This window comes from Penicilliopsis zonata (genome assembly GCF_001890105.1).
Source record: "Penicilliopsis zonata CBS 506.65 unplaced genomic scaffold ASPZOscaffold_3, whole genome shotgun sequence".
Classification (NCBI taxonomy): domain Eukaryota; kingdom Fungi; phylum Ascomycota; class Eurotiomycetes; order Eurotiales; family Aspergillaceae; genus Penicilliopsis; species Penicilliopsis zonata.
Window position 1 is genome coordinate 1403298 of NW_019208913.1, and position 13136 is coordinate 1416433.

Genomic DNA, 13136 nt, shown 5'->3' on the forward strand with positions numbered 1-13136 from the left:
ACAGTTAGTGTACGATGTAAACGACTGTAGTAAGTACCTAGGTTACCGTTATACATAGCCACTCATCGACGCCAGGTTTCCTATATCTCCCGAGTCAGCATCACACCCAGAAGCTAAGTGGTCGCCACTCTGGAGAAATCCATCCAACGATCGTCTTCCCTGTCGCACCTGATGGTTTCATAGAAGCAACCTTGGAAAGGTTGAATGCTGTCTACCTTACACTGGTACTCCCCCGTAAGGACAGAACGGCTGATAACAGGGTAGGGGGGGGGGCCGGTCTCGGGGCTGGCGCGGTTCTCTCGCTTTTCCCACCGTACAAGGAAATACCTGTTCGTTTTGCCACGCCCCACAGGCCCCGTACCGCCCGTACGAGTTACATAACACCTTTGTACGAGGTGTGCTTTTTCAGCTGGAGCTCCAGGATGATGATTATCTTATGATGTTCAATGAATCGTTGATGCGCGAGATGAGATGTTCGGGGTCAGACGATCGCCGACAAAAGAAACAATGGTCAAGGCAAAGTCTACACCGGTGACAGATGCAGCTTCTCTGATCCACCCACGCGACATGGCGGGGTCTTCCAACTGATAGCAAATCAAGCCAGGGCAATTATCACTTCCTCCCAGCGATAAGTTGCAGGTACACCTTACCAGGAACAGGCAAAATGCGCCTTATATTGCCAATGAGAGGCACAGAGTAACCGTCTTACTCAACCCATCCCACGCCTGATAAACGACTTGGTCTAGACAGATAACCGCCCCCCCCCCTCCTCCGGCCCCTCTTCAATATCAGGATATCGCTCCTCTATCTACACCAGGAGATACCAGGAAGGAATAGGGCTGGAGTACAGAGTCACTCCGTCCAGGTGGTAGGAATCAATACCCTCCGACCCCTCATCGGATGGAAAGGGTCTTAGGACTACCCCTCCAACGCCATGGATGCTATCTACCACCACTGAGACGGCCACTTGTGGCCAGGATGTGTCGTTTTTTGATAATAGTTCTGAGCAATTGATAACAGTCTAATCGGCATGGCGCCGGCGAGGGCTCCCACCCTGGTCCCAACCCAAGGCTCTCTATGGTAGGAATCGGTTCATGTGCGTTTCTTGGCCGAGAAACAATAGACTATTAGGTAGTTACCTGCTTCCGGGGGGGTTGAGTTTCAAGCGACTACTACATACACAACTACTCCGTAGGTATACTCCGTACTCTAGTAGAGCAAGTACTATTGAAATAGTGCCCAGCTATTGTTGCCGAAATAAACGCGCTATCGGCGGGCAATCACAAAGTATAAATGACATATCTCATATATTACTTATTCTTGAAGCACAGAGTAGATCACTTAGTATGTATGTAGTATGTATGTAGTATGTATGTAGTATGTAGGTAACTAACTACTAGTTAACAATGTACTCCATAGTTAGTATGTCAAAATCGTGGAAAAGCTGTGTATGTGTATATAGAATACTGGATACATACATACATACATGTGGCGTAACACCGATACCAAACTTACCATACCATAGCTGGGCAGCCAAAAAATCCCTCCTACTGGTGGGAAAGCGGGCTTTTTTTTTGGGTGTCCCGCCTAGCAACCGACCCAGACACTGGAAAGTCCCTCTTTCGCCCCCAGAGTCTTTTAAAAGAAGATAATCCCTCTTTGCCCCCCCCACTATTCTTTCCCAGCCTATGACTCTTTTTATTAAACCTCCCCTCTCCCACTGATCGCACTTGATCTTCTGTTCATCTTGCTTTCGTTAGCTAGTTGATCAACCCTTATACACTCTCTCTTCCTCATTCTTGGATCGTTTCGTGACTTTCCTCGAGGATTGACGTTTGTTCGTGCTTTCTGCTTGTCAGAACACTCCCTTGAGAAAGAAAAAAAAAACCCCCCCCAAACCGTCTCTTTTTACGGTTCTTCATTTCACATATTTTATCATCATGGTACGTTCCAGTTTGACCCTCAGAGCAGGACAACCCAAGCTGTTTCTCAGCTTCGTTGGATCTTGTCTCGCTATTGGAATCTATACTGACTCACGATTTTCTCTCTACCAGGCCGAATCTACCACCATCTCCAACACGGAGAATGTGCGTGCCTTTCTTGATACTTGACATTTCCCTCAGCTGCTTGTCGGCATCGAGGAAAATTGTTCATACTGACCTTTGCGTGGCGGGGACAGCTCCTGAAGTACATGAGCCTTGACCAACGAGGCCATGTCCAGGCTGAATACATCTGGATTGACGCCATCGGTGGTGTCCGCACTAAGACCAAGGTAAGCCTTGCTTTTCTTCTTTTCCTCAAAGTACCTTTGGTATCCCTTGTACCTTTGTTGCCCGCTCGTTTGTGGGAATGTGTGTTATCTGTGCGCCTCTTTTTCCGATAAGCCCTGCAGCTACGGAAGGTGGCATGCATCATCACGTGACCACTCGTATATCCTATCTCCTCATGTGGTATCAACCAGTGCTAACTCTCCCCTCTTTCTTTCTCTCCCGCAGACCCTCTTCAAGGCTCCCACGTCAGTTGACGAGCTCCCTGAGTGGAACTTTGACGGTTCCTCGACCGGCCAGGCCCCCGGCGACAACTCGGACGTCTACCTTCGCCCTGTTGCCATCTTCCCGGATCCCTTCCGTCAGGGCGACAACATCCTTGTCCTTTGCGAGACCTGGGACTCCGATGGGTCCCCCAACAAGTACAACTACCGCCATGAGGCTGCCCGTTTAATGGAGACCCACGCCAAGGAGGGCTTCTGGTTCGGTCTGGAGCAGGAGTACACCCTTCTCGGCACGGATGGCTGGCCTTACGGCTGGCCCCGTGGTGGCTTCCCCGGTTCCCAGGGCCCTTACTACTGCGGTGTCGGCACCGGCAAGGTCTACTGCCGTGATATCGTCGAAGCTCACTACCGTGCCTGCCTGTACGCCGGTATCAAGATCTCTGGTATCAACGCTGAGGTGATGCCTTCCCAGTGGGAGTACCAGGTTGGTCCTTGCCAGGGTATTGAGAGTACGTCTTCATCCCCCTCCCCCTCAGATAATCGCCGTTATTTCGTGCTTGAAGAAGTTTCAGACTAATTGGTGCAGTGGGTGACCACCTCTGGCTGTCTCGTTATCTCCTCCACCGCGTGGCTGAGGAGTTCGGTGTCAAGATCTCTTTCGACCCCAAGCCCATCAAGGGTGACTGGAACGGAGCTGGTCTCCACACCAACGTCTCGACCAACGGCACCCGTGGTGACGGTGGCATGAAGGTCATCGAGGGCTACATGAAGAAGCTCGAGGCCCGCCACAACGAGCACATTGCCGTCTACGGTGAGGGCAACGAGGAGCGTCTGACCGGCCGTCACGAGACCGGCAGCATCGACAAGTTCAGCTACGGCGTCGCCGACCGTGGTGGCAGCATTCGTATTCCCCGCCAGGTCGCCAAGGACGGCAAGGGCTACTTCGAGGACCGCCGCCCGGCCTCCAACGCCTGCCCCTACCAGATCACTGGTATCATCGTTGAGACTGTATGTTTGAAACCCCCGGCCCCCACAACACAAAAAGAAATTAAGTGACCATTGCTAACCTAATTAGCTCTGCGGTGGCATCTAAATAAATACCCCTCTTTGGATGAAGAAACAAAATGCGGGAAACATTGGTTCTTAGCGCTCGTATACCCTCCGGCGTCGACTGAGAGTAGATTGAGAAACAAGAAGAAATATAAAAGGGAGCAAGGAAAGCAGCGTCTGGCAGTATCTATAGATTCGGTTGCCGCTCGTGACATCTACATGATCCTTTTCTTTTCTTTCTATTGTTATTCCCTATACAAACTTGTTACATGCCAGTGCTTGTCTTTGTCTTAATCCTTCCCTCTTTTTTGTTGTTTTCTCGCTCTCTCTGCTGCCGCTTGCTTTTTCCCCCTTGCTTAATATTATTATGCCCCCTTTGATGTCGGCTATGTGTTACGTACAGCATAGAGAAGTATTCGCTTTCGCTATGGTTAATCATTCTGGTTTTTTAAGTGGATTGGAGAGGAGAGATAACTTTCCCTTGAGTCGGCAGTCTATCTTTCTTGTTTTTATCTTGTTTGAAATCAGCTTGGGTTGATCCAGTATAGCTATAACCAAGAATACACTCATTTGAGTACAGCAGTTTTTTGTTGTATCATTATTATCTCAACTTGAATAAGGATCTACTTGAAAAATAATCTATTAAAACAACCCCTTTTCTATTCTGATTAGGCATTACTATTTTGTATCCAATCCAATCCACTCCAATCCAATCCAGGGATCTACTTTCTGAAGAACTTGGTCAGACTGGAGCCCAGTCCGTCCAGACCACGCTGGGTCTGTTCACGTCTCGCGGCGCCATCGACAAGGCCCGAGGGAGCAGCATCATTGTGATCGTCGTCGTTGTTGTTTGTGGAAGAGGAGCCCTTCTTCTCAGTGTAGTACATTGCGACCTGCATGATGATGGCGGCAACAATACTCGCGACAAGGATAGCGATCATGACGATGTTAGAGTTACGGTACTGCGCGCGACCCTTTGCGTCGGCATCGCTCTTCCACCCGGCATACAGCGCATAGGTAGTCACTATACTACCCAGATTTCCCCAGCCAGAGACCACCGCGGAGGCAACCGCGACGCCGACCTCGCCGTGGCGGGGTTGAAAGATCTCCGCGGTCCAGGTCATCACGATGGGGACGGTAGGGCCCAGACCGAAGCCGACGATGAGCAGGCCGCCGTAGCGGGGCCAGGGGTTGGAGTCCGTGCCGGCGTAGGTGGTTAGCAGGAGGCCGAGGATCTGGATGCACACTGGGATGGAGAAGAAGAGGGCCCGGTGGTTGTGGAAGCGATCCGAGAGGGGGGTTACCAGGAGGATGGCAATGAGGTCCATCTATAACGTTAGCAAGAGAAAAACACAGAAAGATGTAGATAGAACGTACAATCCAGATAGGTGCGAATAGTAAGCTGACGTCGATGCCGCTTAGAGAGGGATCGGCGGCTTCGATGATGACGTTGCCGTAGCTTTCCACGCCGATGCCCACGCCCACGACTCCGAAATACATGACTAGCAGGGGCCAGAGGCGCCAGTCGAGGAAGACGCGCAGGAGATCATAGTACGACCACTGCGGATAGTGATACACGCGTTTCAGGTCCTGGTAGTGGACCTCGGCGTCGCGTCCTGTAAGCACGGGAGCGCTGTGAGGCAGCCAGGAAAGAAATCTGTGAGAAGAAGAAGAAGAAGAAGAAGAAGAAGAAGACTTCTGCTGCTGCTCGTGCGGTGCCCTAGGCCGGTCCGGCAGCCACCACAGCAGGGCGAAGCCGACGATGAGAGTGATCAGGCCGTAAAGTAGGAACATCCACTGGAAGCCGACAAGGCCACCGTCGGTGTCCATCTTCTGGAAACCCGCGGACACCAGGCCCACGACGGCGGCAGAGACCTGCGCGGCGGTGAAGTACTGTCCGATGCGTTTGCCGATGCGCGACGGCGGGTAGAATAGGGTCAGGTAGTAGGTCATCCCGGGCCACATGCCTGCAATGACGACTCCGAGAAGAAGACGAAGGAGGCTATGGTTAAGAGTGAGTACAAGCGAGAGGAAGTGAGTAGAAATAAGAAGAAGAAAAACTATGTGATACATACTATAAACTCCAGGCGGCTTTCATGGCAGCCATGCAGCTGCCAATGATGCCCACACTGATGACGATGCGGCTCATCCACACGTGCGGGCTGATCTTTGTCATGACCAGGTTGGAGGGCACCTCGAAGACGACATAGCAGACGTAGAAGAGCGCGAGACCCGTGGAGATCTGGTGCTCGCTCAGATGCAGCACAGAGGCCAGATCGTGGCCGGAGCTCGTGTTCATCGTCTGCGCCAGCGACACGTTCGACCGCACGGCCGAGCAGAGGAAGTACAGCACCCAGAAAGCCGGGATGATACGACGGTCGATTTTCCTAGCCAATTAGCCTGCCTTTTCTTTCTTTTGTTCATTCATTCATTCTTACCCATAGATACGCTCAATCTCAGCCTGACTAGCCACCTCGCCGGTCTCGACATCGCTGCTCACATCTCTCACGGGGTTCTCTTGGACATTCTCGCCGAGATCCTTGCCTGGCTCCGAGGGGAGCTGCAAGTCCGACATTCCTTCTGTTATCTCACGGGGGGAGGAGAGAAGAAGAAAAGTCCGTCTCGTATCGTTTTTTTTTATCTTATCGGAGATCGTGGAGGGGGAATCGGGATTTATAACTAAGAAGGAATCTTCTTCCTTTTGCCGCACAACAATCTAACCGAGGCCAAACTCAACGTTCACCACCGTCCTTTATACCGTTTCGCGATCAAGCAGACCAAGAGTGATAGAATATCCTTTGGGCCGAGCCGGTGAGAGTTGAGAGTTCACCGGGCCGCCTGGTTTTTTTTTTTTTTCCCTTTAGTTTTTCCCTTCTTTTCTTCCTTCTGAGTCAGAGTCGATGATCGCCGTGAAAATGAGCGGAGAACGGAGGATGGCGGGGCCAACAGGACAGTCAAGGCACAGTCCTCAACAAATCGTCGCTGTTAGCTCTGCCTGCTAGCGGGGAAGAATTTAATACAGTTGAAAGTTTACTCTAACATAACTTAATCAGTAGAGGCATTCCCCTGGTTCTTCCGAATGACGTGAACCGGAGGTTGTGTTGGTTGGAACAGGGCATTTTGTTGAGTGGATGAACCAGCCCACTGCCTTCTGGGGGGCTGTCAAAACTTGATTAGGTAGTAGACAAGAGTCAAGAGGTGGGATCCCAACTGATGACAGTTCTCAATGGTAAATGATAAATGGGCTTGGTTGAAAGGATCGTCTGTAGATAACTCGTACGTAAACTCCCACGTACTCTGGAGTGCGAAACTTCAAGGCTACCGTCGGAGGCTCTTTGGAGATCCTCGGGCCGATATCGGTAATGCCGTTTGTTGTTTTTATGAAGTTGCTTTATAACACTACCAATGAATGACTACAGACAACATACCTACAACTCTATTTTATGGATGAGTGTAATCTTCGGTGCATTTCTCGGGAATACACATTGAACTACGAGTAGATATCTGCCAGAGCAAACGGGTATATAGGACAACCAAAAACAGACGGCATCGACACACTGGGGCAAGCAGCGATCATCGGAGCGCCCAGGTATCATAGAATAGTGAAAAAGGGAATGGTTGGGAAGGAAGGAAGAAAACATTTGATTCATTAACAGACCAACTGCAGACTAGTTCCAAAAGCCGGCTTTGGTTTGGCGAGTTCATCAGTTTGAGTCGGATGACTCGGCGCCCTTGGCTCCGCGCTCGAGATCAACGTGGGTGCTGGCCTGGTCATTGTGATGGACGGTTGTCGCCTTGTCGGAGAAGTGGCTGGCGCGGCGCAGGTGCTCCTCGGTCTCGTCGTAGTTGATCAACAGCTCGCCGTTCTTGCCGTAGCGACGAGGCTCGTCTCTCGCAATGCGCACCACGGTAAACACCGACTTGGTCTTGTGGAAGATGGCGTCCATCTCTTCCAGAGAGCGGTAGGCCGTTTCGGGGTAGAAGAAGTACACCACGGGGACAATGAACGCGTTGCTGAACAATTAAGTTAGTGCGAAGCTGAAAGATGAGAGGGGGCGCGGGGGAAAAAAAAAAGGACAAGCTTACATGACAGCGAAGATAATGTACGTCTTATAGCCAATCGTGTCGAAACCGACAGGGGTGATCATGACAACCAAGAAATTGAAGATCCAGTTCGCCGACGTGGACAAAGCATTGGCCGGAGCACGGATACGCAGGGGAACCTTGAGATGAGACAGTGATTAGCATAAACCTCGATTCATTATTGTAGAAGAGGGAAAGAGAAACTCACAATTTCGGCCGGATACAGCCAGGTCATTCCCAGCCAGCCCCAGGCAAAGAAAGTGTTGAAAACGAAGAGGAAGACGGCGGCGGCGATACCAGGACCTGACTGACCCGTGAAGCTGGTAGTGATGGCGAGAACCACCATGGAGAGGGACATGCCGACGGCACCAACCAGCATGAGAGGGCGACGGCCGACCTTTTCGGAGATCCAGATGGGGATGAGAGAGGCCAGGAAGTACTCGGTGCCGTTGCAGGCAGCGAGAATACGCGACATGGTGCCGCTCATGCCAATACTGTTCTCATAGATGGTGGCGGCATAGTAGGTGATCAGGTTGATACCCGAGATCTGCTGGAACATCTGGTTGACGTAGGCTAGGGCGACTCGGTGGAAGTGGCGGTTCTCATCCATGGTGAACAGGTCGGAGAAGCTGACGTCCTGGGCATCCAAGACGCTGTCCTTGATGGCGGTAAATTCGGTGTGGACGTAAGGGTCCTCGGCAGGCAGATCCAGGATGGCACACAGGACCTCGACAGCTTCCTCCTCGTGGCCCTTGAGAATCAACCAACGTGGTGACTCGGGCAGGGGCAGGACGAAGAACAAGATGATCAGGGCGAAGAAGATCTGGAAAGCGAGCGGGAACCGCCAGGCGACGGAGCTCGGATCGAGCCAGGAGAAGCCAAAGTCGAGCCAGTAACTGATCATGATACCGCATGTGATCAGGGAACCCTCCATCATGACAAGCTGACCGCGACGGTGCGACTTGGAACACTCGGACTGCCAGGTGGGCACGGTGGAGGTGTTCAGGCCGTTACCCAAACCGGTGATGACACGACCGACAATTAGGTGCGGCAGAGTGAACGCGCTGGCCTGCAGAGTCGCTCCGACCACCATGATGGCCGAACCAAGGAAGATAGTCTTGCGACGACCGAGATAGTTACCGACCCAGATACAGAGGACGGCACCGACGAAACAACCCAGGTTGTACGACGCAGTCATAACACCTGTTACACAACACACAAATTAGCCCCCCCCTGAATTTTGTTTTTTTTTCCCCTTCACTTCTCCCGGATTCCCCGATGCTAACCCACCTTGAACCGTAGAACGGAAGCTCTTTTCACTAGCTGTCAAACCGACCTCGCCAGCGGACGTGGTATTGATCTCCGGGAACTGATTCGCGAATGAGCTCAGAGTCAGAAGACTGCCCATTACACCTCTGCACACAGATATTGAGTTAATGTGATCCTGATGATATAGGGACGACGGGTTCTTCATCTTACTGGTCATATCCAAAAAGCCTGTCCACACAAATGTCAGTTTAAACGATCAATCGGTGAGAATTGGCGAGATCACCCGCCGCATTCCGTCGAGGGAGATTCTCACTCACAAGAAGTCAAGACCGGCAATAAACCCGATCATAACATTCAGCTTCGTGCCACGAAGCCCGTAGAACCGCGCCATGGTGACAGATTATTTCACTCTTGTTCTGTCTGTTGTCTGTCTGTCTTCTATCATAAGCACCCCTGGCCAACGAACCAAGGCAGCTCAAGTCAAGAAAAGGGAAGAAAGATGAGGAGAAGGAAAATCGACCAGCCCGGGGATAGGCAGCTGGTAAAGAATGGATGGTCTTGTCAGTTCCCATGGTGGCCGATGATCCATTTTAGTATTTTACTTTTCAATGATTTTTATTTTATTTTATTTTTTTCCCTGAAAAGAAAGATTCCCTGCTGGGATTTGCCGCAAGCGCATGGTAACATTGGAATTGAAAACGACTCCGCAGCATCAGATCCCTGCCCTGTGTGAGGCACGATTGAGGAAGTGAGCATCGTCAACCCCCGGATTGGGAGATGGTCTTTTCGACCCCATACTTGGGACTGGAGCCTCCACCTGGTGGCCTCCGCCCCACAAAGCTCCGCGCCGACACGAGTGGAAGAAGCCTTTGAGGATCGTGGTCCTGGTTTGACCACTATTTGATCGGCATGGGTGTGGTGGAGAAGTGGAAAAATCCGTGTTCAACAGTGTCCTCCCTGTGTCGTCATTTGCTGTAGGCACTAGCCTCGTTCTGGAGAACCCGAGCCATGTTTTTTTTGTTTGTAAAAGGGCAGAACAGAGATCCAGCAACCACGCGAGCGTTGCAGCCCTCTCCACGCCACCTGCCATTGTTCGCGTGGGACACGATTGGAGAGTGAGTCTGGGGAGGGGTTCTGACTCTGGAGACTCCGGATTTCTGCTGTCTCTGGGACCTCCAGTCAGGTACAACGCCACGCGAGGAACGAAGGGCAGATCAGGTAAAACTGGAGTATCTAGATACCTATGTAGCAACTACCGCCACTTAACAGTTAGCCCTGATTCAGCGAGTAATTCCAGATGGATGGAGGTACCCAGGAAGGAAGGTAGGTAGCCGATCCATGGGCAGGTCATGACATGCGTTGCGCGAGCCGGATGCCGCGTTGCCGTCGTTGGTTAGGGATGAGGAAAGAATAATCCTGAGACATCATTCTCGCTAGATGGAGATGCGAGGGCAATTGTTTGGGTTTCTCTTTCTCCCATTGGTTTGGCGTGGGGATTGTCGACATGGTGTAGCAGTGGGTGGATCGGACGGAGGGGACTTCGGTAAAAGATTTGGACTTGGTTACTGGTTTGAGTTGCTAGCCTGAGGCATGGTACATAGAGTGACAATTGTCAGAGTCTTGCCATACTAGTACATATAGTTAACCTATATCTTTTCTAAGGTTCTTACCACTTAATACTCTGTATAGGATTCTCTTTATGCAGGAAATATACTGAATCAGAATATGGTAATATTCAAATAGTCTGTGTGCACTGTGTAGTGTCTAGTAAATAACAAAATAATGAGTAACGAAGTATCTACTATCAAGGCAGGTACGGAGTACTCCGTACCTGCCTTTCTAAGTTTACTGCAAACAAGGAAAGAGCATTACGGGTGGCGCTTGCCGAACTGTGGCTCAATCGCCGTCTGATCAAGCCACTGACACCACAGGCTACAGGCACACTCAGGCCATGATCGACCCTAGTTATGTAGGAGTTACTACTCTGTATTTAGCTATGGGATGATAAGAACAAGAGTACTTGGATAGATAGTATGGAGTGTTTAGTTATACCTACTAGTTATATCTGTGATCTACATACCCAAATCTTATCTTCAACCTCATTATAAATTTCTACAGAGACCTACTGAACTACTACTAGTCAGTGATTGATAAGGCATTTCAGATATCTCCATACTGTATGTAACCTTGCCGGCCCTCCAAGTCAACTCGGCTTGGCCGAAATTCTACCTACTTACTACCTTACATAATGTAGTACGGAGTAGAGTGTGAAACGACGCCCGGCCCCAGTGCAGCCGGAACTGCCTAAAATGGAAGTTCCGTACTCCCCTTCCCTTGGGCCGTCTGGCAGCCAACTCCATGCTATGGAATATACAGGCAGGTACGGAGTACCGGTAAGGCACATCCATATGTAGGTAGTACTCCGTAGCTGAAGTAACTAAGCTACCCATCCCTTACAGGTGCAATTAGGCATTCCGCATGACTGCCGTCGCACAGCCTTACCATCTTCAACAATCAATTTTCTAGAAACTCTGCGCGTGTCTGATCTCCGGAAAACACAGTCAAAAAGCCACCAGCCGGATTGAAGGCCAGACTTACTTGATGGAGGTACTTGATTATTAGGTACTCGTGGCAGGCTGTCAGTGACTGTGACATTGTCAGGCTTCTCACGTGATATCGATATTCCTCGAACCTTGAAGCCGGAGAACGGCCGGGGCCACGGTAAAAGATCGTCTATTGTTGACCTTCCGAGTCTCTGCGGATAAGCTGTCACTGTGAACCCGATTCTGCGATTGGGTGCTAGGAGAGCCGATACTTGCAACCGGATGAAATAATTACCCCGAAATACTAACTATCGGTACTCGTACTAATCATTCGCCGATGAAGAGCCAGAAGTGGCTCTTCACTGCCTAGATACGTCATGCTACAGATAGAAGAAGAGGAATGACAGGTAACAAGACTAGACCAGTTGCTACTAATGGAGTCGCTATCACAGGAGACCTATCCAGAACAACAGGAGACAGTAAGTAGTTGATAAAAAAACCACACAGTCCGCCGAACGCGTCACATCTGCCAGAGACACAACCCCTTCACTCGCCGCTCCAGCAAGTCTCGGTGAATGCAATTCTCGCTACTTTCGCAAAACCCGGTATGTCGTCACTGTTTGTAAAGTAAAAAGAAAAAAAGAAACAGAAGCAAGTGGCCGTTTTTTTTTTTTTTTTTTGAAAGTTCCCTGTCCAATTCCCTGACTAGTGTGAACGGCGGATTGTGAGGTGCTGATAGACAACCCCTCCCCTTCCGAAGCCGATTCCAATATCAAGGAACAGGATGGAGAAAGAGGAAAAAAAGACGGCATTTCAACAGCGTGCAGAGTGGAGACGGACCAAATGATCAATGCGCATATGTATTTCGAACCCCTGACGTCAGGGAACCTATCCTGCCCCCACACCGTGAGATGCCGAAAAGCAACATCGCTGCGGGACAGAGCAGTAGACTGACACGCCAAGGATTCCTGAACACCACATGGATCAGGCCTGTAGTGCGACTCTATGCTGAGATGTGTCCCACTACCAGCCGGCGCCTGCAGACCAACCGCCGCCAGCGTCGGGAGACTCTTCTGGTTGCTGCTGATGGCCCGAATTAACGGGATTGTCGTCGCGACTGGTTGCCCAACCATCATTGCCGCCAGCAGGGGCGCCCGGGAAGTCGCCAGTGGGATCCTGGGCAGTGTTCTCTTCTGGAGCCTGAGGGCAACGTCTGATGGTGTGGCCCACTAGGTACGTTGTATCAGCATCTAATGGTTGATAGGAAAACAACAAACCCACACAGTGGATTGAACTTACTCTCGCCGCAATTGTTGCACTTGACCTTGGACCAATCCTTCTTTTTAGTGCAATCACGGCTGAAGTGGCCGACTATCAATTGAAAACAGTGTGTTAGCTCCACTGTTGATTCTTTCCAGGAGTCCAGGGCAGTCAGTGGCTAGGAGCTACTAGCCTTCCCTCCTTACCTTCATCGCAGTTACGGCAAGTCACAGTAGACAGATCGCGAGGCTGGTCGCAGTCCCGAGCAATGTGGTCCTCCGAGCTGATTTTTTTTTGGTCAGATATACTGCTTGCTCTTCCTATAACCAAGAGCTGTGTTTACTTACCCGCAGTTACGACAGGTCCGAGGTGCGCTGGCCTTAGGACAATCTTTGGCAAAGTGACCGGCTGGTTGAACGAGTTATAATGTGATATCTTGA

At 50.8% G+C, this 13136-nt stretch overlaps 5 protein-coding genes across 5 annotated transcripts; 2 read left to right on the plus strand and 3 right to left on the minus strand.

The window, feature by feature from the left end:
* The first annotated feature begins 1761 nt into the window (after positions 1-1761).
* ASPZODRAFT_129712 (hypothetical protein) lies at positions 1762-4032 on the plus strand. Its single transcript, XM_022722337.1, has 6 exons — positions 1762-1943; positions 2055-2087; positions 2180-2272; positions 2496-3000; positions 3078-3499; positions 3567-4032. Exons 1-6 carry the CDS (start codon positions 1941-1943, stop codon positions 3582-3584), a joined length of 1074 nt encoding a protein of 357 aa, XP_022583791.1. The 5' UTR covers positions 1762-1940; the 3' UTR covers positions 3585-4032.
* Positions 4033-4117: 85 nt separating this feature from the next.
* On the minus strand, positions 4118-6397 carry ASPZODRAFT_129715 (hypothetical protein). The gene is made up of 4 exons (XM_022722338.1): positions 5980-6397; positions 5617-5928; positions 4919-5543; positions 4118-4869 (listed from the first exon to the last, which is right to left on the minus strand). Exons 1-4 carry the CDS (start codon positions 6114-6116, stop codon positions 4264-4266), a joined length of 1680 nt encoding a protein of 559 aa, XP_022583792.1. The 5' UTR covers positions 6117-6397; the 3' UTR covers positions 4118-4263.
* Positions 6398-7245: 848 nt separating this feature from the next.
* Positions 7246-9284, minus strand: ASPZODRAFT_59898 (hypothetical protein; the record flags this gene model as incomplete). Its single annotated transcript, XM_022728877.1, has 6 exons — positions 7246-7555; positions 7628-7764; positions 7833-8827; positions 8915-9039; positions 9104-9121; positions 9211-9284. 6 exons carry the CDS (start codon positions 9282-9284, stop codon positions 7246-7248), a joined length of 1659 nt encoding a protein of 552 aa, XP_022583793.1.
* Positions 9215-10197, minus strand: ASPZODRAFT_1444603 (hypothetical protein). The gene has a single exon (XM_022725007.1). The coding sequence runs from the start codon at positions 9981-9983 to the stop codon at positions 9606-9608; it is 378 nt and encodes a 125-aa protein (XP_022583794.1). The 5' UTR covers positions 9984-10197; the 3' UTR covers positions 9215-9605.
* Positions 10198-11987: 1790 nt separating this feature from the next.
* Positions 11988-13104, plus strand: ASPZODRAFT_129722 (hypothetical protein). The gene is made up of 3 exons (XM_022722339.1): positions 11988-12041; positions 12176-12918; positions 12999-13104. The coding sequence occupies exon 2, from the start codon at positions 12442-12444 to the stop codon at positions 12667-12669; it is 228 nt and encodes a 75-aa protein (XP_022583795.1). The 5' UTR covers positions 11988-12041; positions 12176-12441; the 3' UTR covers positions 12670-12918; positions 12999-13104.
* The last annotated feature ends 32 nt before the right edge of the window (positions 13105-13136 follow it).